Below are 27,104 nucleotides of genomic sequence, written 5' to 3'. Positions count from 1 at the left end.
TCCTAAAGGAAATCAGTCCTGAATATTCATTGGAAGGACTGATGTTGAAGCTGAAACTCCAATACTTTGGCCACCTGATGTAAAGAACTGACTCATCTGAAAAGAGCCTGATGCTGGGAAAGATTGAAGGTGGGAGGAGAAGGGGACAACAGAGTAAGATGGTTAGATGGCACTAAATGGACATGTGTTTGGGTAAACTCTGGTAGTTGGTGATGGACAGGGAGGCCTGGTATGTTGCAGTCCATGGGGTCGCAAAGAGTCGGACATGACTGAGTGATTGAACTGAACTGAACAGTAGGGTAGGGAGCTAGATCTGTCTTCCCAGCCATTACCTCACAAACCCCTAATAGAGCAGAATATCTACTAAGTGAGAAGACGACACATGTGAATATATTAGAACAAAATCAAATTTCAATTATAAAAGCAGCATATATACACACATACATGTATACACAAAGCCGAAGAACATACAAGTATAAGGTATGTTTAGTACTGGACAATGCTTGATGTGCTTCTGGATTTGCATCCTGTCAGGGAGCACCTGAAAGTATGGTAACACTTATCTAAATCCAAATTATCCACTTTATGGGAATTTCCCAGCAGTTCAGTGGTTAGACCTTGGTGCTTTCACTGCGAGGGCCCAGGTTCAATACTTCATTGGGCCAGTAAGATCCTGAAAACTGCAAGGCTCAGCATATATAATTAACTAATTAAAACAACTCCCTGACCCAAACTATTCACTTTACAAAATAACACAGGCCCCAAGCAGCCTGGGTACACCATGATGCTGCAGGAGTATACTTTGAGCAATGTTAACAATAATCTGGGCAAACAGTTATAAAGCGCTGTATCAGACAGTGCTCTGAACACTTGACCACATTTACATTAGCTTATTTAAACCTTTACAACAATCCTGTGAGGAAGGCAGATAGCTGTACTAGGTTTTCACCATATGCTCCCCTCAGACAACCTAGCAACTATCTCCATTTTATGAATAAAGTAGCTGAGGCACAAAGAATTAATCCAGCTGCAAAGCGGCAATGCTCAGATTCAAAAGCAAACAGCCTGGTTCCAGAGTCCAAGGTCTTTACCTCTTTGCTATGTTGCTTGAAATCTAAAATTAAAGGGATTATCTAAGATTAAAAGTAAAACTACATCCTAGTTTGACTCCAAAACAGGCTGGAAAGCCAGCATGGTTCCACGTGGGCCTATGTTCAATTGTCGTTATGCTGAGAGGCTGTCTGGTATGAAGTGACATGTGAGTGTGCCAGCAGCAAGGGAAGTGACATCCTGGTCATGAAGGAGGACCCTGAAAAGGAAACTAAGCAACACAGATAGGGCAAGCCCCAAAGCCCAGCATTTTAAATCATTTAGTATAGAGCAAACAACCCTATACAATTCAAGTAGCTAAGACAGCAGCATTCCTGAACAGAGCCAGAATGATACCCAACATGGTCATGTAGAAGTCCACAGACTCTGCAGAGAGATTATATAGTACACTGTCTGGCAAAGTCGCAACATGGAAAGTCTCTTGGAAAATGTCTACCGAGTTTAAAGGCTGAAACTTAAAGATATGATCTTCTATAATATTTACCTGCCTGGCATTCAGAACAGAGAAGACACCAAGAAGTTACCTCTTTATTATTTATTATCAGTGGAACAACCACACCAGTTGACCCTAAAATTATTATGGATAACTGAAATTTGATCAGTTCCCAAAACTCAATAAATAGTATTATCAGGAGTGTTTCCTTTCCATCTAATTTGAATACCGACCAAGCATTGGATGATATCAAGCAACTATTCCTTTCATTGGATATAATGGCACAGTGGCTATGTTAAAAATCAAAGTCGTTATAAGTCAGAGATGCATACAGAAGTACTTGCAGATGAAAGATACAATCGTGAAGATTTGCTATAAAACCCTCCAGTCAAAATAAAAATGGTGTTGGGGAAGGGGAGATGTAATGAGATAGGTAAAATGGAAATTCCAAAATGTTGATGATTATTTTTAATGATTAAAGCAGCTGGATGACATGAACCTAAGAAATTACTGTATTTTCTTAACATCTGTGTATGTTTGAACATTTCCATAATAAAAATCCCTGCAAAGGTTTAGTATGGGAAAAAAAAAAAAAAGACCAATAGGGACCAACAAGCTTCACTGCCTCTCTCACTGACAAAATGATCAAGTCGAAAAGAATTTGTTTTGTCCCCAGTGGGGTCTACACTCCCTGCAGTGACTGCACACACTCTTATAAGTGTCAGGTATTGTACTAATGCTCTAAACGGATGAATCCATTTAATCCTTGCAAGTTAGCCAGATAGGCTGGTACTATCACCGCGTGTCACACAGGAGAGAAAGGAACTCAAGACAGGCTAAGTAACTTACCTACAGATGGCCTGTTAGTGGCAGGGCTGTGAGTTAAAGTGTGGTTTAGTTCTAAATATGTGCCCTTCATACCTATGCTCTTCAGTTTTATTCATACACAAATTACATTAAAAGGATTACATTTTTAGAAAAATTACCCTGGGAAAGACTAGAGATTTTTTCAAGAAAACTAGAGATACCAAGGGAACATTTCATGCAAAGATGGGCTCAATAAAGGACAGAAATGGTATGGACCTAACAGGAGCAGAAGATATTAAGAAGATGTGGCAAGAATACACAGAAGAATTGTACAAAAAGATCTTCACAACCCAGATAATCATGATGGTGTGATCACTCACACTTATCTAGAGCCAGACATCTTGGAATGTGAAGTCAAGTGGGCCTTAGGAAGCATCACTATGAACAAAGCTAGTGGAGGTGATGGAATTCCAGTTGAGCTATTTCAAATCCTGAAAGATGATGCTGTGAAAGTGCTGCACTCAACATGCCAGCAAATATGGAAAACTCAGCAGTGCCCACAGGACTGGAAAAGGTCAGTTTTCATTCCAATCCCTAAGAAAGGCAATGCCAAAGAATGCTCAAACTACCACACAATTGCACTCATCTCACACGCTAGTAAAGTAATGCTCAAAATTCTCCAACCAGGCTTCAACAGTACGTGAACCATGAACTTCCAGATGGTCAAGCTGGTTTTAAAAAAGGCAGAGGAACCAGAGATCAAATTGCCAACATCTGCTGGATCATCAAAAAAGCAAGAGAGTTCCAGAAAAACATCTATTTCTGCTTTATTGACTATGCCAAAGCATAGTCAATAGTCAATAGTCTGTGTGTATCACAATAAACTGTGGAAAATTCTGAAGGAGATGGGAATACCAGACCACCTGATCTGCCTCTTGAGAAACTTGTATGCAGGTCAGGAAGCGAGAGTTAGAACTGGACATGGAACAACAGATTGGTTCCAAATAGAAAAAGGCGTACATCAAGGCAGTATATTGTCACCCTGCTTATTTAACTTCTATGCAGAGTACATCGTGAGAAATGCTGGGCTGGAAGAAGCACAAGCTGGAATCAAGATTTCCGGAAGAAATATCAATAACCTCAGATATGCAGATGACACCAGCCTTATGGCAGAAAGCAAAGAAGAAGCCTCTTGATGCAAGTAAAAGAGGAGAGTGAAAAAGTTGGCTCAAAGCTCTATATTCAGAAAACCAAGACCATGGCATCTGGTCCCAACACTTCATGGCAAATTGATGGGAAAACAGTGGAAACAGTGTCAGACTTTATTTTTTGGGCTCCAAAAACACTGCAGATGGTGACTGCAGCCATGAAATTAAAAGATGCTTACTCCTTGGAAGGAAAGTTATGACCAACCTAGACAGCCTATTAAAAAGCAGAGACATTACTTTGTCAACAAGATCCGTCTAGTCAAGGCTATGGTTTTTCTACTGGTCATGTATGGATGTGAGAGTTGGACTATAAAGAAAGCTGAGTGCAGAAGAATTGATGCTTTTGAACTGTGGTGTTGGAGAAGACTCTTGAGAGTTCCTTGGACTTAAAGGCGATCCAACCAGTCCATCCTAAAAGAGGTCAGTCCTGGTTGTTCATTGGAAGGACTGATGTTGAAACTGAAACTCCAGTATTTTGGCCACTTGATGCGGAGAGCTGACTCATTGGAAAAGACCCTGATGCTGGGAAAGATTGAAGGTGGGAGAAGGGGACAACAGAGGATGAGATGGTTGGATGGCATCACTGACTCAATGGACATGGATTTGGGTAGACTCCGGGAGATTGTGATGGACAGGGAGGCCAGGCATGCTGCAGTTCATGGGGTCGCAAAGAATCAGACACGACTAAGCGACTGAACTGAACTGACCCTGGGAAAAATTTTAAGTTAATCACACTGCATAGCTCTGAAGAAAGAAATCAAAGTCTCTTCTGATGATATAGTATGTAGTCAACAACACAGCACAGGTGATGGAACTTTTCTTCATTTTGATGGCTGTGGTGACTGTATAACTCAATGTGCCCTTGTCGAAACTCCCAGCTGCGTATCATAAAACAAAAGGACAGTCAATCAGTCGTGTCCGACTCTTTGTGATCCCGTGGACTGTATGTAGCTCACCAGGCTCCTCTGTCCATGAAATTCTCCACGTAAGAATACTGGAGTGGATTGCATTTCCTTCTCCACATAAAGCACAAAGTGTATAGCAAATATTTAAATAATGAATGGACGAAAACATTGCATGCCTTTTAGAAAGACAAAATGCCTAGCAACACTCAGGATTTAGCCTATCATTTTCAGAACCAGCTCAGGATGGAAAGGAATTTCAGATGCAAGGTTTTTCTCTTTTGGGGGAGGTATCTCCATAGTCTGAACAACAGTGAGAAACATCTTTCTGTGATACACATACACACACATACAACTTAGTGGCCAATGACATTTCCTTCTCATAAGTACACTTGCAAGATTTATAGTACTCACAGCACCGAAGTAAGGAGCTTGGTGTACAATCCCAGTGCCTTCTTCCTCTTTCACATAGTTGTCCACAAGCACAGTAAAAGCACCACTCTCTTTACACTGGAAAAGAAAGGTTATCGGGCTTAAAGAATAAAATAAAACCATATCATAATATTAATTTAATAATAGTTTTTGGTAAGACCCTGAAAAAATTTTAACACTTAATTTTTGGAAATAGAATGGACAGAATAATTCAGATTGGGAAGAAATGTGCCAATTCAAATCATTTCCATGAATAACAACAGTTCACCATTTATAAATGAAATCGTTATCTAAAGACTTACAGATAAAAATTTCTTCCTTAGTCACAAAACTTTTCATCAGTTCTTCCAACCTCACTCCTGCCCCAGTAAGCAGTTTATCTTAAAATGTCTCAGAAGATGTGCTCCCTCAACAATTCCCTTCCTGCTGTATTTCCAATCACTGAAAACACTTTGCTGCTGCTCCTTTTCCTTTCAGGTCAGCTCAGGTTTTTCAGTAATAAAAGGCAAACTTTGAAAGAATCAGGATGGGAGCCAAGTTACAAGTTCTACATTCAGGTAGTCCAAGTACTGTAACACTGAGGGGAATTGCTTTCAGTTTTATTTTTTTGGTAACAACTAAAGTCAGGTTTATACATATAAGACTACTGACTTACTTTTTCTACCTTCGTCTCTTAGTATTTCTTTTCACATACCCTTTGTTTCAGTCAACAAACTGTGCTTTCTTATCCCTCTGCCTTTGTAAAATGTACTTTCAGAAATGATTTTCACATTGAATCCTATAATACTGTCAAAAAGGCACTGGCAGTCCCATGTTTTAAAAATATTCTGGTTGTATTTCAATTTCACAGATGAACAAACTCTGGACAAAGATGGAATTGTTTGTCCAGATTATACAAGTAAGTAATGATGAAGCCAGGCCTTCAGTGATGAAGGCCTTTGGATTCCAAACACAATTTTATATTCAACCACATCACAGCTCTTTAATTCTTTGGCATTCACTTAAAATTAAACTTGAAAAATAACTCTGATTTTTAATTGCTATAACCCAAATCACCTGGAAACATTTTTGGTGTGGTGTGATAGGTCCTTTTCAATAGTTTAAACTTGGAGAGATAATATGTGTATCCTCAGAATCAGACGTAAGAAGAGGGAATACAAAGGATCCTACTGTTTGTAACTGTAGACAAAGAAATGCTGCATTGCATTCCTATTTCTCGAAGTCAAGTTTGAGGTATTACCCCTGCTGAATCTTAGCGGGCAGGGTCTGAACTGGGTTAGCATTCACACAGAGAGCTATAGTGCTGCACTTCACAGACAGCATCTATTCTCATAGCTCCCACTTAAAACTTCAGAACATGGGTATTTTACATATACACCGGATGATTTTTGTTGTAAGTCAAAGAACTTGCAGCATCGTTCTAAAACTTACCAAATGTTCTAGAAATTTTATGAAGATAACTGAACGCATATGTGCTATTCTTAAAAAACTTAAATCAGTATGAACTGAATGCATATTCCAGAGAGACTCGTGACTTCACACAAAGTTCCTATCTATTGTGTCCATGTACATTTTCTGAAAGAGCTCAACTTTCCTTAGGGTCTCAATAGGATCTTCCCAATAGGGTCTATAATTCAGAAAGGTCACTGATACAGTGCAAGAGTTTTAAGACAAATAAAAACAAATATTTTTAAAAAATGTTAAGATACAGAAGAATGGAGTAATGATATTTTTCAGAGGGAGAAATCAAAGAAATATTTCAGAAAATGCTTTTCCCAGAGGGCATCTGAGTTTACTGTTGAAGAGTGTCAAGTTGATATGACAATAAAGAAAGGTGAACGTTTTTTAAAAATAGGAGGAAAACAATGAAAACAATAAAAACAAAGGCAAGGAGAGAGGAAAAGAAAGGACAAGTTTGATGGATGCAAAGGATATGTTTAAATCAACATTAGGAGACATGGTTAGGGAGCGGGACTGCCCTGTGTCAAGTGGAGAACGCCTAGTGAAAGACCAGGTAAAGCATTTGGCAATCCATTAGCGACAACATGCAGTGAGGAAGTTTAGTTAGGAGATAAGAAATACAGGAAAATACTCAAGTGCACAGAAGTATAGACACAGGTGTTGCTGTGGACAAAGCCCACCTGCATTAGTCAAACTCTTATTATCTCCACACTGAACCAGAACAGAGGTAGTAAATATTTTATCCCAGCCTGTGATGTAAGCTTTTGCTGGCTAATGCCATGTCCAGCTGAATATAATTTCCAGTGTGTAAAACCAGGTCTGACGGTGTTGCTCATTATTTCGCTCCAAGACCTATAAATAAGAACCACTTCAAGAGGTCTCCCCTGGTGGCTCAAATCAATGCAGGAGACATGGTTTCGATCTCTGGTCCAGGAACATCCCACATGCCTCAGAGCAACTAAGCCACAACTACTGAGGCTGTGCTCTAGAGACCAGGAGTCACAACTACTGAAGCCTGCACACCGAGGGCCTGTGCTCCTCAACAAGAGAGGCCCAGGTGCTGAAACTAGAGAGTGACCCCAGCTCACAGCACTAGAGAAAGCCCGTGCAGCAACAAAGACCCAGGAAAACCACAAATAAAGAGATTAAAGAATCAACGGGAAATTCCTATTGTTTTCATTCTTTTGTTGTTGCTGGAGTTTACAACTACAGCCGTGGATTCTGTTGACAGAAAATGAAAAACCACGTAAAATAGTTCTGTGACTCTGATGAAAATTAAGTTACTAAATGTCTGAGCTTAAAGAACTTACCTCATAAATTCCTTGAAATGAACTGTTACTTTGACACACAGTTTTATTCTGAATTATATTTTAAATTTATAAAAACAAATCCCAAACACTACCTGACAGCAATGACTTTCCTGGGTGATAATAAGCAATACAAAATATACACATATAAATCTTATCAAACATAACTGATTCCATACATAATTTGAGAAAACTACTTAAAATTTTATATAGTATTTTAATTATTAAAACAAGAAGGCAATATGAACAGAATTTAATTTTTTAAATACCTAAAAAAAATTTTTTTGGATTCAGGCACACTTATATAAACAATATAACCAATAAGACAACATGAATATCACTCCAGTTATCAAACACATAGGTTGTGGAGAGTGCCTGTGGTAGAGGGCTCTAAGCTTACCTTTACAAAATAGTCAAACAGGGGCCGGTATTTCTTGCCTCTGAGAGAGGCACCAGGAAATCTAGAAAACAAGAGGAGCAAACTCACAATTAAAATCATCAAAGAAATGAGGCTGCAGCCACATCAAATTACCATTTCTTTCTGATTTCCTTGTTTCTAAGTCATTAGTGCTAGAACATGTGACTTGAATATATTTGATTAAGCTTGAATACTATATATAGCTCTTGGGCAATAAAGTATCTCACTTTTTAAAACTAAAGACACACACACACACACACCACACAAATGCATGCATGTATACATCAATGATTTGTATATTCACCTTTCAAGGATCTCATAGTCACTCTCCGATTTATAGAGGGCTGATAATCTGGCTTCCATTAAAATGAGTAATTTTCCTCTGACAGAATCTATGAGAGCAAGGGAAAATGTGGACTTCAATGACATGCATTGATATTTTCTGAATAAAAAACAGAACACAGGGTTCACCAACCAGAAAAGTTGTATACAGGCAGATGAGTGACGTGACTGGAATCTTAGGCAAAGGGCCTTCAAGGGTGTCACGTTCACTGACCCAGAGGTCACACCAGTACACTTATACAGACAGAAATGCACTTGCCTACAGAAGTAGAAGTAGACACCACAGGTAGCTTCTATGGTGGAAGCAGCTCCTTCCTGACAGTAGCATTAGAAACCAACTGTTGGTTCTTAAATTCTCCTAAGGCATAGCTAAATAAAGGTAAAAGTATCTGTTTTCTGACTACCAATCCTTTTCCATTCCTTTCTCAATATTATTCCCTGATAGTACAAGCTACTGTGAATCAAACTGTCTTGTAAGATGAATTTCTTTCTGGCTATGAGCTTTTCTTTCTTTCCTTAGCTTCCCCCTGCTCTCCATAAACTGCTGAAACCGGTCATCTGAATTATATTCTCCCATTCCTGTTCATTTTAGTTCACTGATAATAAGAAATATATATTTAGTCTCTGTTCTGGCATGGGTGCCTGCTCAGTCACTTCAGCTGTGTTAGACTCTTTGCAACCCTGAAGACAGTAGCCTACCAGGCCCTTCTGTTCATGGGCTTCTCCAGGCAAGAATACTGCAATGGGTTGCCATTTTCTCCTCTAGGGGATCTTCTGAACCCACAGATCAAACTCATGTCTGCCAGTATCTCTTCCACTGCAGGTGGATTCTTCACCTACTGAGCCATCTTTTCTGGCAGAGCTCTTAAATCTCTTGGAATTTCTTAAGTGATGGGAGCCATAAATGTGTCTTTTGTTGATAACAAAACATGTTATGAGGTAGTACACCCCAGTTCTGGAGAAACTTGAGACCCTTCCAGATCTCTCTATGTACTTCACTTGGCCGTTTGAGTGTATCCTTTACAATCCCTTTTTATACTTAACTGGTAATCTCAAGAGTACAATGTTCTCTGAGTTCTGTGACTTACTCTTTGGACCCAAGGAGGAGATCATGGGTTGGTTAGAAATCTAGGTGACAACCAGAACTCATGACTGACATCTGAAGTGTGGGTGCAGTAGCAGAGGGTCATCTTGTAGGACTAAGCTCTTAAACTGTGGTATCTGACTCTTCTCCAGACACCTAGTGCTTAAATTGATTTAACTGTTTGGCAGTGTTGAGAAAACACATATTGGAGATTCCTAATAGCAATGATATGCTACTTCGTTGAATCTCAGGTTCCTGGGCTGCTGAGTAAAAGTACAATAATCTGAAAATAATAAGAAATTTTTACTTTTCATCTCTCTGTATAATGTTAATTTTTTTGTGTTAATTTCAACTTGTTACTTTTTTAATCAGAAAAACACTTGAGGATGTATTTCTGATTATGTCTTAATAGTTTTTCAAAAACGTTTTTATTCCAAAAAGAAATGTGATTTTTTTCTTTTTTAACCATTGTGTCAAAAAGAATAAAAAGCTAGGAATAAATCTACCTAAGGATGTAAAAGACCTTTACTCCAAAACTTATTTGACTGATGAAAGACATCAAGGGTGACACAAACAGATGGAAAAATATACCACATTCTGGGACTGGAAGGATCAATGTGGTCAAAATGAATATACTACCCAAAGTAATCTACAAATTCAGTGCAATCCCTATCAAATTACTAACAGTATTTTATCAGATCAAACAATTTTAAGATTTGTATGGAAACACAAAAGATCTCAAATAACCAAGCAATCTCAAAAACGGAGTTGGAGGAATCAGGCTCACTGACTTCAGACTCTACTATAAAGCTACAGCAATCAAAACAGTATGGTACTGTTATTCTCTATTTATTTTAGAGTAGGGAAATGATGTTAGACAAAAAGCAAATTTGAGAGATTTTCTCATTCAAGTTCAAAATGAGTTCAACAAGCAGCAGTTCAAAAAGCAGCAGAGACAACTTACAACCTCAACAACAAATTTGGCCCAGGAACTGCTAATGAATGTACAGTGCAGTGGTTGTTCAAGAAGTTTTGCAAAGGAGACAAGAGCCTTGAAGATTAGGAGCATAATGGCCAATTATTGGAAGTTGACAATGACCGACTGAGAGCAATCATCAAAGCTGATCCTCTTATAACTACATGAGAAGCTGTCCAAGAATTCCAAGGTTGACCATTCTATGGTCATTCAGCATTTGAAGCAAATCGGAAAAGAGAAAAAGCTCAATCAGTGGGTGCCTCATGAGCTGACGGCAAATTAAAAAAACTGTCATTTTGAAGGTCCCTCTGCCCAAGAAAGAGTCAAATTATTTCCAGTTTTAGAAATATACTGGAAGCTAACTGGCTTTGTTGTGCTGTTTGAAACTTATTATCAGATTCTCCTTTCAAAATATCTTGGTATATAACACCATACCTATGTATTCACCACTAGACAATTATTTCTTAGAGGCTTTCTGGGTTTCTAAGAAATTTTATTAGTAGGCAAATTTCCTGGGGTTATTAGCACATAAAAGTGATTATGATATACCTAAGTACAGATTCTCAAACAATAAATTGTAAGACATGTGACCAGAGAGTTCATGCTACCTCCCAGCCCCAACAACTTTACTGATTCTAGTAAACATTTATTTCTTATATAACATGCAGTATGTTAATTAAGTTATAATTTTAAATCATGCCCTGATTACTAATAGTGATGTCTATTTAAAAATCAAAGAATATTTTTTAAAATGTAACACATTTAGGCATGACAAGTTATTTCCTATAAAAATTTTAGACGTTATCTAATATTGTATCCAACTGAGTTTTCTTAATGAATTAACTGTGTGCTGTTTCTAGTGTGACCCATCTGCTGCTGCTGCTGCTAAGTTGCTTCAGTCGTGTCCGACTCTGTGCGACCCCATAGACGGCAGCCCACCAGGCTCCCCTGTCCCTGGGACTCTCCAGGCAAGAACACTGGAGTGGGTTGCCATTTCCTTCTCCAATGCATGAAAGTGAAAAGTGAAAGTGAAGTCCCTCAGTCGTGTCTGACTCCTAGCGACCCCATGGACTGTAGCCCACCAGGCTCCTCCGTCCATGGGATTTTCCAGGCAAGAGTGCTGGAGTGGGGTGCCATTGCCTTCTCCGGTGACCCATCTACTGTCTATTTATTTATTGAATACTTATCTTGTTTCAGGTAATGGGATATAAGGGCATGCTGTTGCTGCTGCTAAGTCGCTTCAGTCGTGTCCGACTCTGTGCGACCACATAGACAGCAGCCCACCAGGCTCCCCCATCCCTGGGATTCTCCAGGCAAGAACACTGGAGTGGGTTGCCATTTCCTTCTCCAATGCATGAAAGTGAAAAGTGAAAGTGAAGTCACTCAGTTGTGTCCAACTCTTCGCAACCCTGTGGACTGCAGCCTACCAGGCTCCTCTGTCCATGGGATTTTCCAGGCAAGAGTACTGGAGTGGGGTGCCATTGCCTTCTCTGATATAAGGGCATAGCCCTCAACAATACCTATCCAGGTCCTGCCTTCCACAAACCCCGGGAGTTAGGATTTTTTTGTTATTTGCTAATAACAACATCCTTGGGAATTCCAGGGCATTACAGTGATTAGGACACGGTGCTTCCACTGCCAGGGCCCAGGTTTGATCCTTGGGTCTGGGATCCTGTAAGCCATGTGGAAGGGCCAAAAAACAAACAAACAAAAAACCTCAACTGTATCCTGATAATCTCTCTCTGTAGCTAAATGAAATTACTCTAATAAATGCCTTTTGGAGGAAATATACCTCAATATAACAAAGGCCATATAAGAGAAGTCCACAGCTAACATCATATTTATGGGGAAAAAGCTGAAAGTGTTTCCTCTAATATCAACAAGATAAAGACACCAAATCTCGACATTTTTATTTTAGTACTGAAGTCCTAGCCAGAAGAGTTAAGTAGGAAAAACAAAAGAAATCCAAATTGGAAACAAAGAGGTAAAGCTCACTATTTTCAGATGACATGATAGTACATATATAAAATCCAAGACTCCATCAAAAACTTAGAACTAAAAAACAAATGCAGTAAAGTAGGATACAAAATCAACATACTGAAATTCACTGCATTTCTACACACCAATAATGAACTATCATAAAGAGAGAAAATAACTGCATTTACAATTGTATCACAAAGAATAAAATACCTAGGAACAAGCTTAAGAGTAAATGAAAGACCAAGACACTGAAAAGTTTAAGACACTGATGAAAGAAATTAAAGACACAAATAAATGGAAAAGAATTCCGTATTCAGGGACTCGAAGAATTAACAGTGTTAAAATGTCCATACTACTCAAGTAATTCTAGATTCAGTGCAATTTTTGTCAATATTTCAATGGCATTTTTCACAGAAATAGAGTCAACATTCTTAAAATCTATATCAACCCACAAAAGATCCTGAAAAGTCCATTCAGTCTTGAGAAAGAAGAACAAAGCTGAAGGCAGAACACTTATTTATTTCAAACTATATTACAAAGCTCCAGTAATCACAACAGTATGGAACAAAACAGAGAGTCCAGAAATAAACTCACATATATATAGACAATTCATATACAACAAAGGAGCCAAGAATATACAATAGAGAAAGGAGAGTCTCTTCAATAAATAGTGTTGGGAGAACTAGATCACTCTCTCATGCCATGTACAGAAATTAACACAAATGAATTAAAGACTTGGACATAAGACCTGAAACCCTAAGATTCCTTCATGAAAACATAGCTGACTGGACTTCCCTGGTGGTCCAGTGGCTAAGACTCTGCACTTTCACTGCAGGGGGCATGAGTCTGATCACTGCTCCTAGTTGGGGAAGTTTCACACGCTGCTCAATGTGGGGGAAAAAAAAATCCCCACAAAACATATTTGATAAACTCCCTGATGTTGGTCTTGGCAATGTTTTTGTTTGTTTGTGACCTGACAACAAAAGAAATCAGAAGCAAAAAAAAAAATGGGACTACATCACACTAAAGCTTCTGCATAGCAAATGTAATCAACAAAATGAAAAGGCAACCATGCAAGAAAATATCTGTATATCAAATATCTGATAAGGGGCTAACATCAAAATTATAAAAAGAACTCACACAGTGCAACAGCAAATGAATAAATAAATGGGTAGAAGATCTGAATAGATATTTTTCCAAAGAAGACATACAGATATCCAACAGGTACATGAAAAGATGCTCAATATCACTAGTCATCATGGATACACAAATCAAAACCCTAATAAGGTATCACCTCATACCTGATGGAATGGCTGTATTCACAAGAGACAAGTGTCGGCAAGGATATGGAGAAGATAGAACCTTTGTACACTGCTGATGGGAATGTAAATTGATGTAGCCACTATGGAAAATAGTATGGCAGTTACTCAACAAAGTTAAAAACACGTATGATCCAGTCATTTTACTTTTGGGTATTTACACAAAGAAAATGAAAACACTAACTTGAAACAACCCATGTTCATTGTAGCATTATTTACAAGAGCCAAGTCTTAGAAACAACCTGTGTCCATCAGTGGATGGATGGATGAAGAAAATCTGGTATATATATATACAATGAAAAGCTATTTGGCTATAAGAAAGAATGAAATTTTGCTGTTTAAAACATCATGGATAGATCTTAAGTGAAAGAAGTAAAAAAAAGACACATCATCTCACTTTTATGTAGAATAAAAACAAAATCAAAACAACAAAAATATACCTCATGCATACAGATAACAGACTGGTGGTTACCAGAGGCAGAATATGAGGAAGAGGGGGTGACAAAATGAGTAAAGGAAGTCAAAAGGTATAAACTTCCAATTATGAAATAAGGCATGGGGATAAAATTTATAGCATGGAAACCATAGTTAATAATACTATATTGCATACTTGAAAATTACTGAGAGAGCAGATCTTAAAAGGTCTCACCACAAGAAAACAATTCTGTAAGTATTACAGATGTTAACTAGACTTACTGTGATGTTTATTACCCAATGTATACAAACATCTAATTACTTTGCGGTAAACCTGAAACTAATATGTGCTACGTTGTTTCAGTTGTGTCCTAATCTTTGCAACCCTATGACAGTAGCCTGCCAGGCTCCTCTGTCCATAGGATTCTCCACGCAAGAATACTGGAGTGGGTTGTCATTTCCTCCTCCAGGGAATCTTCCTGACCTAAGGATCAAACCCAAGTCTCTTGCCTCTTGTGCACTGGCAGGCAGGTTCTTTACCTGGCAAGGGTGTTCCTTACCACTAGTGCAACCTGGGAAGCCTGAAACTAACACAATGTGTATCAACTATACTTTAATTCAAAAAGTTAAAAAAATAAAAAAGGAAGGAAATGTCAGCTTTCATTCATTAAAATTATTTTATTCATATCAATCATAAAGAACGAGGCTCACACTTACCTTTAATCTTCACATACTGCAAGTCGGGATTAACACACAGGGCAAGGTTACTAGGAAGAGTCCAGGGAGTAGTTGTCCAGGCAACCAAAGAAATATTTTCATCTTCCTCCAAAGGGAAAGTTACAAATATTGAAGGATCTTGAACATCCTGAAATCAAATGAGATAAAATATTCTTTTATAAAATTCGTAATAGCAAACTTGCAAGAAAAAGGAACTGATCCTAAAGAATACAATAATTTGATTTTCAGAATAAGCTGAGCTTTAAAAAAAAAATCTGCCATATTTGTAAGAAGAAAATACAAAGCAAGAAATTCCAAATACATTTTTATATAAAGAAATGCTTTAATAATTACCTTAGTAGTCACAATTAAAATATTTAAAATTTATCAAGAGGGATACCTAATGGAGATTTCACTATTACAATGATCTATTTTATAAAGTCCATAAAGAGTTAGGTCAATAAAATAACTATTTTGGAAAACAGCTATTATTTATTCAAAAATATATTAATAAAAATTTCACTGAAGGGTATATGAGAATTGTGTTTTCAACTTTTCAGGAAATCTGAATTATGTCAAAAATAATCCTTAGTATACAATTAGAGCATGACCAGAGCAAAAAAAAGAAAATACTAAATGTTGGCAAGGATGCAGTGTAATCATAGCAGTCTAGTGGAGGTATAAATCAGTATAACCCCTTTGGAAAAGTCTTTAAAAGTGGAAGACAATGAACCATGGTCCTTGAGTCAAATCTGGCCATTACCAGTTTTTTGTACAGCCCAAGAGCTAAGAATGGTTTTGACAGGACTGACAGACCATGTGGCTTACGAAGTCTAAAACAATTACTATCTGGCCCTTTACATAGTTTGCCAACTCTAGTACTAGAGCTAAATGTAAGTATATCTTACACACAATAATTCCACTCCTGGGAATGTAAGCAACAGAAATGTCTATATATACTCCCCAAAACTCAAGTTCTAGAATATTCATTAACAGCCAATAACTAGATATTACCCAAATGGCAATCAACATTAGAAGGGATAGGGACTTCTCTGGTGGTCCAGTGGCTAAGACTCTGTCGTGCAATGCCAGTGAAGCACGTTCAATCACTGGTCAGGAACTAAGATCCGACATGTCGTGGAACAACTGAGCCCACTTGGCAGCTACTGAAGCCCATGTGCCACAACTAGGTAGTCTATGAGCCTCAAAAAAAGATCTCACACGCCACAACTAAGACCTGACACAGCCAAATAAATACATACATTTAACCATTAGAATGCTAAGCTGCTGCTGCTAAGTCACTTCAGTCGTGTCCGACTCTGTGCAACCCCACAGACGGCAGCCCACCAGGCTCCCCGTCCTGGGATTCTCCAAGCAAGAACACTGGAGTGGGTTACCATTTCCTTCTCCAATGCATGAAAGTGAAAAGTGAAAGTGAAGTCGCTCCGTCGTATCCGACTCTTAGCGACCCCATGGACTGCAGCCTACCAGGCTCCTCCGTCCATGGGATTTTCCAGGCAAGAGTACTGGAGTGGGGCGCCATTGCCTTCTCCAACCATTAGAATAGATAAGTTAAATACTTGGCAGTATGTAAAATGATCTACAACTACATACAACATGGATGACTTCCAGAAACACAATCTTGAGCAAGACAAGTCAGACAGACAAAAAAGAACAAACTGTACTATTGTATTTATACTTAGTAGAGAATCACTGAACAATGAGGCTGGAATGAGGACAGCAGTAACTATAAAGGAGTAGGGTGATACATACTAAACTGAAAGGACCATGAGAAGGTAGAGCTCTTGATAGATTAATTGATAAGGCTCCTTTTGAACTTTATCAGGGTGTTGGCTTCAAATATACATTCATTTTGTACAAGTATATGGAATAGAGCAAGGAAATGGAAGAGCAAAAAAAATGCTGTCTTATTAAGTCAGGAAATAGGTACTATATTAATTTTAATATATACATAGTAATGAACATAAAAAACTTAAAAAATAAAAAAAGCCACTAAAGGGAAACCTAAAATAAAACATTAATAGTGATTTCCTTTGGGTACTGGGATTATAATTTTCTCCTTCTTCTTAATATCTTCTATGGCTTCTAAATTTTCCACAATGAGCATAAGCTTCATAAATAAACACATCAACCAGACTTCTAGAAACTAAAAATTAAGACAATATAAAAAACAAGTGTTTTTATATACCATCATTTAGTTTGGGTGTGTACGCTCAATTATCTTTTGGAAAAGTCTGGAAGGATTTTCTTCGTTAACTCAATTTACTTCCCTACAGCTTGCTCTTTCCCAGTAAGAAAATATATCTATTTACTATATAGATGAGTATAAACTTTGAAAACTCTAGGACCAAACTACTATAGGAAACTAACATGTAAAAATTTAGTTACCAAAGAAAACTGCAGCACAATACACAAGGATTTGTATTACAAAATGTTTGGAACAACACTGTTACCATTTGAAGAAAGAAAAAAAAAAAAAAAAAACCGAGCCCTCTGAACAATTCAAATATCTATTGAAAGAATTAACAGATAAATTGTAACCTATTTGTTATATGAAAAGATCCAGGAGCTGTAAGAGATGGGGGTTTGATCCCTGGGTCCAATTCCTGGGTTCCTAAGATTTGCTGGAGGAGGAAATGGCAAACTACTCCAGTATTCTCACCTGGAAAATTCCAGACGAAGGAGCCTGCTGGGCTACAACCCATGGAGTCACAGAGTTGGAAACGAATGAACACACACACATGCAGCAGGGGTCCCAAACCTCTGGGATCTAATCCCTGATGGTCTGAGGTGGAGGTGATGTCATCAGTTCAGTTCAGTTCAGTTGCTCAGTCAGATCCAACTCTCTGTGACCCCATGGACTGCAGCATACCAGCCTTCCCCATCCATCACCAACTACCAGAGCCTACTCAAACTCATGTCTATTATGTCGGTGATGCCATCCAACCATCTCATTCTCTGTCATCCCCTTCTCCTGTCTTCAATCTTTCCCAGCATCAGGGTCTTTTCTGCTGAGTCAGTTCTTTGCACCAGGTGGCCAAAGTACTGGAGGTTGAGCTTCAGCATCAGTCCTTCCAATGAATATTCAGGATTGATTTCCTTTAGGATGGACTGGTTTGATCTCCTTGCAGTCCAAGGGACTCTCAAGAGACTTCAACATCACAGTTCAAAAGCATCAATTCTTCAGCACTCAGCTTTCTTAATGGTCCAACTCTCACATCCATACATGACTACTGGAAAAACCATAGCTTTGACTAGATAGACCTTTGTTGGTAAAGTAACGTCTCTGCTTTTTAATATGCTATCTAGGTTGGCCATAGCTTTTCTTACAAGGAGCAAGCATCTTTTAATTTCTTGGCTGCAGTCACCATCTGCAGTGATTCTGGAGCCCAGAAAAATAAAGTTAGCCACTGTTTCCATTGTTTCTCCAATTATTTGCCATAAAGTAATGGGACTGGATGCCATGATCTTAGTTTTTTGAATGCTGAGTTTTAAGCCAACTTTTTCACTCTTCTCTCTCACTTTCATCAAAAGGCTCTTTAGTTCTTCTTCACTTTCTGCCATAAGGGTGGTGTCATCTGCATATCTGAGGTTATTGGTATTTCCCCTGGCAATCTTGACTCCAGTTTGTAGGTCATCCAGCCCGGCATTTTGCATGATGTACTCTGCATATAAGTTAAATAAGCTAAAAACTAAAGGTGATGTAATAATAACAGAAATAATGTGTACAATTAGTGTAATGTGCTTGAATCATCCCCAAACCATCCCCTTACTTGGTCTGTGGAAAAACCGTCTTCCACAGAATCAGTCCCTGGCTCCCAAAAGGCTGGGGGTCACTGCTATGTTGTTGCTCATTCGATAACTTGTGTCTGACTCTTCGTGACCCCACGGACTGCAGCACGTCAGGCCTCCCTGCCCCCTCTATCTATTACAGTTTGCCCAAGTTCACGGCCACTGAGTCAGTGATGCTATCCAACCATCTAATCCACTGCTAAACAGCAGTTAAAATTAAACTTAGAACTACATGTATAAATGAGAAGGAATTTTAAAACATAATGTTTTTGTAGAAGGCAAGGTTCAGAATAAGAATAATGGATGATACTCAGAAACATATATAAAAAATAGTATATACTGTTAATGAATACTTATGTACATAGTAAAAATATAAAAATATGCGTAATTAAGAAATCTCAAATTGAGCATAGTGGTTACCTATCAGGATGTAAAGAAAGAAATGGAAAAGAGAAAGGTGGTATAAATAAACAAACTGTGGTATATTTACCTACACAGTAATTAGAACAAAAGATCCATAACTCTACAAAACATGGATGACTATCACAAGCAATGCTGAGTGAGAAAAGCCAGAAAGAAAAGAATACATAGTATATCTTCCCATTTCTTCAAAGTACAGAACCAGACAAAACTAATCAACTGTTATCTGTGATATTTGATGTATTTGAAAAAAATAGATGCTTTTAGTGAAACCCATTTTATTTTTAATTCTTTTGGCCATGGCACAGGGTTGGCAGGATCTTAGTTGCAAGACCAGGGACAAAACCTGTACCCTCCGCAGTGAAAGCTCAGAGTCCTAACCACCGGATCACCAAGGAATTCCCCAGTGCAATCCATTACTTGGTATGCTTAAGATCTGTGCATGTCCAAATAAAAAAAACAAATACCGACCTCTATTATATACGGTCAAAGAAAAAACAAACAGAGAAACAAAGTACTTATATCTATAAAATTCAGAGGACAGAGAAAATGTTAAATCAGATTATGAAGCTGCAATCATTAAAATTCAGATCATGGGAAACTCAACAAAGCAAAACCTGTTACCCAAACAATGATTTGCAAAGGTGGGAGGTGGGCGGGGGCGAGGGAAGCAAAAGAAGAACACAAAAACAGAAATGGAGACCTACACATTAAAAAAGATCTAAGAGAAAACTATTACTGGGTATGAACTTTCCTTAGGTCTGGATTAAAAACAAACAACTAGAAATAACCTTAGGGGAAAAAGATGCTATTTAGAGACAAACAGAAATGTGAACACTGATGATATCCAGCAGTTGAACAATTACAGAATATTTAACACTAAGAATATTAAAAATGATTGATGATGACTTTTTAAGGTGTGACAATAGTAAGGTACATAATGGATTACTTATCAATAAAATGACATGTCTATTATTTGCTTTTGAAAAAGCATCTGGGAGAAATAACTGTAGTGTGCAGATGGGGCAGGACTGGCTATAGAGACTGTTGGGGATACATGATAGGTACAGGAGAGTTAGCTAATTACTGTCTAGTTTTGTGCATGCTTGAAATTCTTCACGTTAAAATGTTTTTAAGAAGGAAGAAAATACAGCAATATAATCAGATCTGACAAAGTTTTAAGCCGTTGGTACTCAACAGTTATTATATTAATCTCTACATTTTTATGTCTTAATATATTTTATTAAAAAAATACAATAACAGGAGTCCCTAAGAACAATCTAATGAGATGTTGAAAGCATTCTCTAAGATGGAAAATGCATCCGAAGTGCAAGTTTTAATAATTTCCAAACCTAGCCATGAAATAAGAATTCTGAACAAATCGAAGTCCTTTAAAAACAAAGAGGGTTAAATAATATCAGAAATAAAACCACCACTTGAATACAAACACATGAGAACAGATACCTCTTATTTCTAAAGACTTACAGTCTTTACTATCTCTCTGGCTAAGGTAAAGCAGTACACTGAGTCCCCTGGACTGCAACGAGATCAAACCAGTCAATCCTAAAGGAAATCAATCCTGAATATTCTTTTGAAGGACTGATGCTGAAGCTCCAATACTTTGGCCACCTGATGCAAAGAGCTGACTCAGCAGAAAAGACCCTGATGCTGGGAAAGATTGAAGGTAGGAGGAGCAGGGGACAACAGAGAACAAGATGGCTGGATGGCATCACTGACTCAATGGACATGAGTTTGAGCAAGCTCTGGGAAATGGTGAAGGACAGGGAAGCCTGGCATGCTGTAGTCCTTGGTGTCGCCAAGAGTTGGACACAACTGAATAAAGTACACTGTGTAAATATAAGACATGTTTAAATTCTTATACCAAAGACAGCAAGTTATTTCATTCATCAAAGAAAAGATCATAACACACCACTAACTGCAAATCAGATTTTCTTCCAAATACTTTTGACAAATAAATGATATTACAAGGTCTTAGACGAGGCATAAAATAATCCTAAGCAATAAGCCTTATGAAACAAGTGACTTGAGAAAAATAGAGCACAGCTGGACTTCTTAAACAAAGAGAGGCATAAAAATATGGTTAAAATAAGCAAAATCTATCAATCAAAATCTATCTATTAAGACCAGCCGAGGGCTTCCCCAGTGGCTCAGTTCATAAAAAACTGCCTGCCAACACAGGAGAAGCAAGAGACATGGGTTTGATCCCTAAGTGGGAAGATCCCCTGGAGAAGGAAATGGAAACCCAGTCCAATATTTTTGCCTGGAAAATTCCATGAACAGAGGAGCCTGGCAGGCCACAGTCCATGAGGTCTCAAAGAGTCAGACAAAACTAAGAGCACACGTGCACACATCACATTAAGATACATCATTTATATTACTCCCCAGGCTTAACGTTCCACACCGGGACTAAGTTACCATGATCATACAACCATTTAACTTCTGATTCCATAACTTAATGTCCAATGCCATCTCACATACCTTGTAATTCTGGTGAGATTCAAAGTTGGAGAGTGGAGTATTGCATGCAGTGGAGAAGGGCATGACTTTCACACCTCTATAAACAAGGCCTTTATCATAGAGTTGTTTGAAGATCCACCTGGCAAGTAAAGAGAAAGAATTTTTCAAAAATTACATCACCAAAATCCTGTTTTCCCAAATACAAACATTTATGCCAGTCTAGTTTCCGTTTGCAGAGTATCTGACAGGCAAAGACATAGAAACACAATGTCTCTCAACCAGTGAATAGCTGGTAAATTATAACAGATTAGTATAAAGAGATATTATGTAGACATTAAACCTGGAGAGGGAAACAATAATCCACTACTGTATTCTTGCCTGGTGAATCCCATGGACATAGGAGCCTGGCAGGCTACAATCCATGGGGTCGCAAAGAGTCAGACACCACTTAGCGACTAAATAAAAACAATGTAGACATTAAAAGTGCTAGTATCTGCTGACACAGAAAGATGCTCATGACTTGATGTTGACTGAGAAAAGCAATTGACACCATATTGTACAATGAGGTACCAATTATGTAAAACTGTACATATGTATAAATATGTATACATATTTATATTTTTAGAGATGCTAAAAAAAATAGGTTTCCATCAATGTATTAACTTACAGTTGGGATTTTAGGTTTTTTGTTTTTCTTCATACTCTTCTGGTGTACTGTTTAAATTTCACTATAATGGACAGTTTTACAAAGGCTTAAGTAGAAATAATTGGGATTAGGATCAGATATCTCTCCTTTAGTCAGTCAAGAATGTTTATTAAACACTGAAGCATGTTGCTTTATGCTAAATACACCAAGACACTGCAAAACAGTCATCCCAGGTTCTCCTGTGGTAACCAGTCACCTTTTCCAGACGGATACAAGAATGCATTTGGTGGGAATCCTTACTTAATTCTGCCTTTATTTAACTCATTTTTGTAGTTTGAGTCCTAAGTACTTGGAACAATAAATGAATTAAATTCTCTCCCATATGCTAAAATACATTTTTGTGAAAAAACTGTGCACAAATTTTCATGGTAATCAAATTTCCTTGACTTTGGATAAAGTCTGAAAGCCTGGTGTCTTTTAACAAATATCCCAAGTTTAAACTTTAAATGATATACTCTGATTCAAGTACATTCACAGGAGACCAGAGGAACTGTCAGATTTGATATCATTAAGACCCAGATTCAAGCCTAAGAGCCATATAACTCGCTGAGTGATCTCAGAGAAATCACAGTCACTTGCCTTTACCTCCAACAGGGTCTGACCCCAATTCACAGGACTTTCTGAATCATCTGGGAAAAGGGATATGGACGTACTTAATATATACTCAAAAGTACCAACTCAAACTAAATTATCATCATTATCATTTTAAATGTATCACCTACTATTATTTTTATATTCACGCTAGGTTTATGTGCCTTATTTATATGCCAACATGTTCCTCAGGAATAACTAACATTCTAATGCTGAGAGGCTTTGAATGGTCTTCCCCTGACTGAAATATGTTTGAATGTAAATAAAGAAGTACGATGTAAAGCTGCACTGTCTACTGTGGTAGCACTAGCCACACGTGCTCATTTAAATTTACTAAATTAGAAACTCATTCTCAGTCATACCAACCACATTTAAGTGCTAAATACTTAAATGCTGATCTAGAGCATAAAGAATACCTTCTTTTTCAGATATTTAACAGAAACCCTGCTTTTTTACAATGCACTAGTCATGAGAACTCCAGCTTGTCAGCGAAATAGGAAGAAAGTTCCTGTCCAAAGTTCCTGCCTTGTCAGAGAATTTAATCAACTTCTACCCTTGGATACATGGGTCTGGAGATGCGCTCACAGGGGTACATTAGAGTCAGAGGGTCTGAGAACTGCCCTAGATATCTAGCTCCTCAAAGGACATGTGCCAAGCATGTGCAACAGATCTTGACTAATAGAGATGTAATCAGGGAGACAGGAGACAGTAAGAAGCACAAGCACTTCAGTGTAGGGCCAAAAAAAAAAAGAATCCTACAAAAGATCTCTGCAACTCACCTGTAATTATACATAACTTAACAAAAGCAGGACTTCCTCAAGGTCTGAGTTATGTACACAGGGCATTTTGTAGCCATAATAATTGTTTGCCAATTAATGATATGTAATGATTCTCAGACTACTGTAGGAAGCTCAAGTTAAATTACCTATCAAAACTGGCATTGCAACAATTCTTATTTACAGTTAAAGGAAGCAAAATTAATTTTGAATCTGTTAGGAAACAGTGACTGTATATATAATTTCTCTCAGTAAAAAATTCAAGTACACATCAAAAATTCAAGTATCATTAATACCTTCTTAGAATCTAAAATATACTGAATTTAAAAATAAATTTTGGAGTGGAAGGAATGAATAGTACTGTAGAATTTCAGGGAATATAAATACTCTGTATGATAGCAGAATTATGGAAAGTATGTCATCACATTATCTGTCCAAATCCAAAGAATGTACAAGAAGAGGGAACCCTAATGGAAACTCTGGACTTCAGTTGATTATGATCCCTCAATACAGGTTCATGAATTGTAACAAACGTACCACTCTGGCGGGGGATGTTAATAATAGAGGAGGCTCTGTATGTGTGGAGGCACAAAGCATGTGGGAAATCTCTGTATCTTCCTCTTTTTTCATCTTTTTAGAGCATTTTTAGGTTCATAGCAAAATTAAGTCTTTAAAAACAAAGGAAAAAACAAATCAATTCCTAAAGATTTCAGGTAACTATGAAAAAAGCTGATTCATACTAGAGCATCTCTCTACTAACTAATATAATAGAACAGTCATTATAGTTATACCGTCAAATAAACTTACCAAACAGATTCCATGAATTGTGGATACAGAGTTTTGTAGTCATTGTCAAAGTCAATCCATCGGCCAAGTCTGGTAATAGTAGACTTAAGACATGTGAATATTAAAAAAATAGGAATATTAGAGTTTTTAGACAATGACATGTTATTACATAGCAATTTTCATTATATATGATGATTTTGGAAGAACAATCAATAGTTCAAGTAAATCTATATTGTAAACAACTCATAAAAGTCTACCAAAGCTACCAAATGTCCAACACTGCAGATCTAACCGTTGCTGGCATGAATCATCAATGGTTGCTAAAATTAATGAGTCACAGTGTGATAAGAAACAGGGTACTTACTAACTACAAAGGAAAACCTGAAACCTGACAGTGGAGAAACTTCACAGAATCACCTTAGTGAACAACATTAACAATGCCAACGAGACATATCAGCACTGTGTGCCTTCTGGTATGACAGACTAAGAGGGCTTGATGTTACTTCTTAGGCATTTTTGCCAAAAAAGTATAGCCCAAACTGAATCATGAGGAAATACCAGACATTGAGGGAATTTCTGTATTCTTTAAAAGTCACAGGGTCAGGAAGACAAAAGACTGAAGGAATGTCCCAGATTGAAAGAGACTGCAGAGATATGACAACTAAATGAAATCTGTATTCCTAGACTGGATCTTGCATCAGAAATAAGAATTAGTGGACACTGGTTAAATCTGAATAGGTGTATAATGTTGTATCAATGTTAATTTCCTGATTTTGATAATTATACCATAGTCATTAAAGGTTAGCTTTTGGGAAGTGGGTGATTGGTACAGAGGCTCTTTATACTATTTTTTGGGGGGGAAAAAAGCCCACATGTATATTATAATCATCAGGACTTTCCCCTATTAGTGACCAGGCAATAAACGTAGATTCAGAAAAGTTAGGTTAGGAGAAAATTAAGGAGCTTTGATTTTTAGGTTGGTGAAATCAAATTTCATTAAACAATAAAAATAAGTTTTGAGCAGAAAGAGCACAATAAATAGTCTTGAGAGAAATAACTTGGCAAGCTAAGTGGAAAGAACACGAGCAAGAGACCAATTATTAGATTGTTATAGAAATGAAGACCATGGTGGCTGAAAGACTAGGCTGTACGAATGAAAAGAAATGTCTAGATAAGAGACTGGAGAAGGCAATGGCAACCCACTCCAGTACTCTTGCCTGGAAAATCCCATGGATGGAGGAGCTTGGTAGGCCGCAGTCCATGGGGTCACTAAGAGTCCGGCACGACTGAGTGACTTCACTTTCACTTTTCACTTTCACGCAATGGAGAAGGAAATGGCAACCCACTCCAGTATTCTTGCCTGGAGAATCCCAGGGACAGAGGAGCCTAGTGGGCTGCTGTCTATGGGGTCGCACAGAGTCAGACATGACTGAAGTGACTTAGCAGATAAGAGATATTAAGAAAAGTTTGCTTGAATTTGACATTTGAACAGGTCATGATGACTAAAATTTGAAGTCTGGAAGACTGATACCACTGGCAGGAACAGCAAATTTGAAAAAGTGGTAAGATCATGAAGATGGAAAAAAATAAAAGCCAGACATGTTTCTGAATTGTACAGGTATCTGTGAAGTGAAGTGAAGTGAAGTTTCTCAGTCATGTCCGACTCTTTGCGACCCCATGGACTGCAGCCTACCAGGCTCCTCCCTCCATGGGATTCTCCAGGCAAGAATACTGGAGTGGGTTGCCATTTCCTTCTCCAGGGGATCTTCCCGACCCAGGGATCAAACCCGGGTCTCCCGCATTCCAGGCAGATGCTTTAACCTCTGAGCCACCAGGGAAGCCCATACAGGTATCTGTACAGTTGTACAACAATCCGAGAGGCAGGGAGGAAAGGGGAAGTTGAAGACCTTTGTTTCTAAGCCCATCAGAATTAAGAGAAGATAAGAGCTCTGCCAGACTTGACAGTTATAATACGTAAATGCATCAGCTGTGGGAGCTCTATGACTAGAAAAGCAGTGGGCAAGATGGGAATCAAGCTAATATAACAACCATGAGTCCAAATGTGAATTATTTTTAACATCTGAATTTTAAAATTGCAACATTCTAGTTAATCTGTTTACTAGGACAGCATGATTCCTGTCATACACTGTGGGTAGGTAGGAGATTAAATTTGGAAGATCAATCAGGAACACAGAAATCAGAAAAGAGAGGGTTCAGCATAACAGTTTAGGTAATGAAGTTGAAGATGGAAGCTAAACAGTCTTTTAAAGAGGACAGTCAACTTTGGGTGCATGTCATAAAAAGCACAAATGATCATAAAGTATTTCAACTCCCCTTTAAAAAACTAGTTTTTTAAAAAAATTCTACTTAAAACAACAAACTATACCTTCCATTCAGTAGAGTATCGCATCACAATTGCTCGGCACTGACTGTTATACTCTGCAATCCCCAATTTGGCTACATCCTCTGGTCCTCTGATTCCCAGGGTCTTATCAATTTCATATTCCTGAAAATTTGCATTAAGATTGTTAACATCCCTGCCCTATGACATAAATGCAATTCAACAAAGCTAGAAAATAAAAGGGATTTAAAAAAATTAGTTCTCAGAAAATCTATAGAGAAAA

The 27,104-nt window shown here is 37.9% G+C and overlaps 1 protein-coding gene across 2 annotated transcripts in view; it reads right to left on the bottom strand.

Moving 5' to 3' along the window:
• IARS1 (isoleucyl-tRNA synthetase 1) overlaps positions 1-27,104 on the bottom strand; it is an 83,370-nt gene that overhangs the window by 47,191 nt on the left and 9,075 nt on the right. For both annotated transcript variants that reach the window (XM_005901826.3, XM_070375282.1), the window contains exons 4-10: positions 26,867-26,986; positions 24,502-24,584; positions 21,643-21,760; positions 14,911-15,058; positions 8,383-8,470; positions 8,061-8,121; positions 4,875-4,970 (exon numbers count right to left, since the gene is read on the bottom strand). In XM_005901826.3, the coding sequence (XP_005901888.2) occupies positions 4,875-4,970; positions 8,061-8,121; positions 8,383-8,470; positions 14,911-15,058; positions 21,643-21,760; positions 24,502-24,584; positions 26,867-26,986 (714 nt within the window). The remainder of the gene's footprint in view (positions 1-4,874; positions 4,971-8,060; positions 8,122-8,382; positions 8,471-14,910; positions 15,059-21,642; positions 21,761-24,501; positions 24,585-26,866; positions 26,987-27,104) is intronic.

The sequence above is a fragment of the Bos mutus genome, chromosome 8, assembly GCF_027580195.1.
Source record: "Bos mutus isolate GX-2022 chromosome 8, NWIPB_WYAK_1.1, whole genome shotgun sequence".
In the NCBI taxonomy this organism is placed as follows: domain Eukaryota; kingdom Metazoa; phylum Chordata; class Mammalia; order Artiodactyla; family Bovidae; genus Bos; species Bos mutus.
The sequence above is the reverse complement of the archived record's forward strand: the minus strand, read 5'-3'. Positions and strand labels throughout refer to the sequence as shown.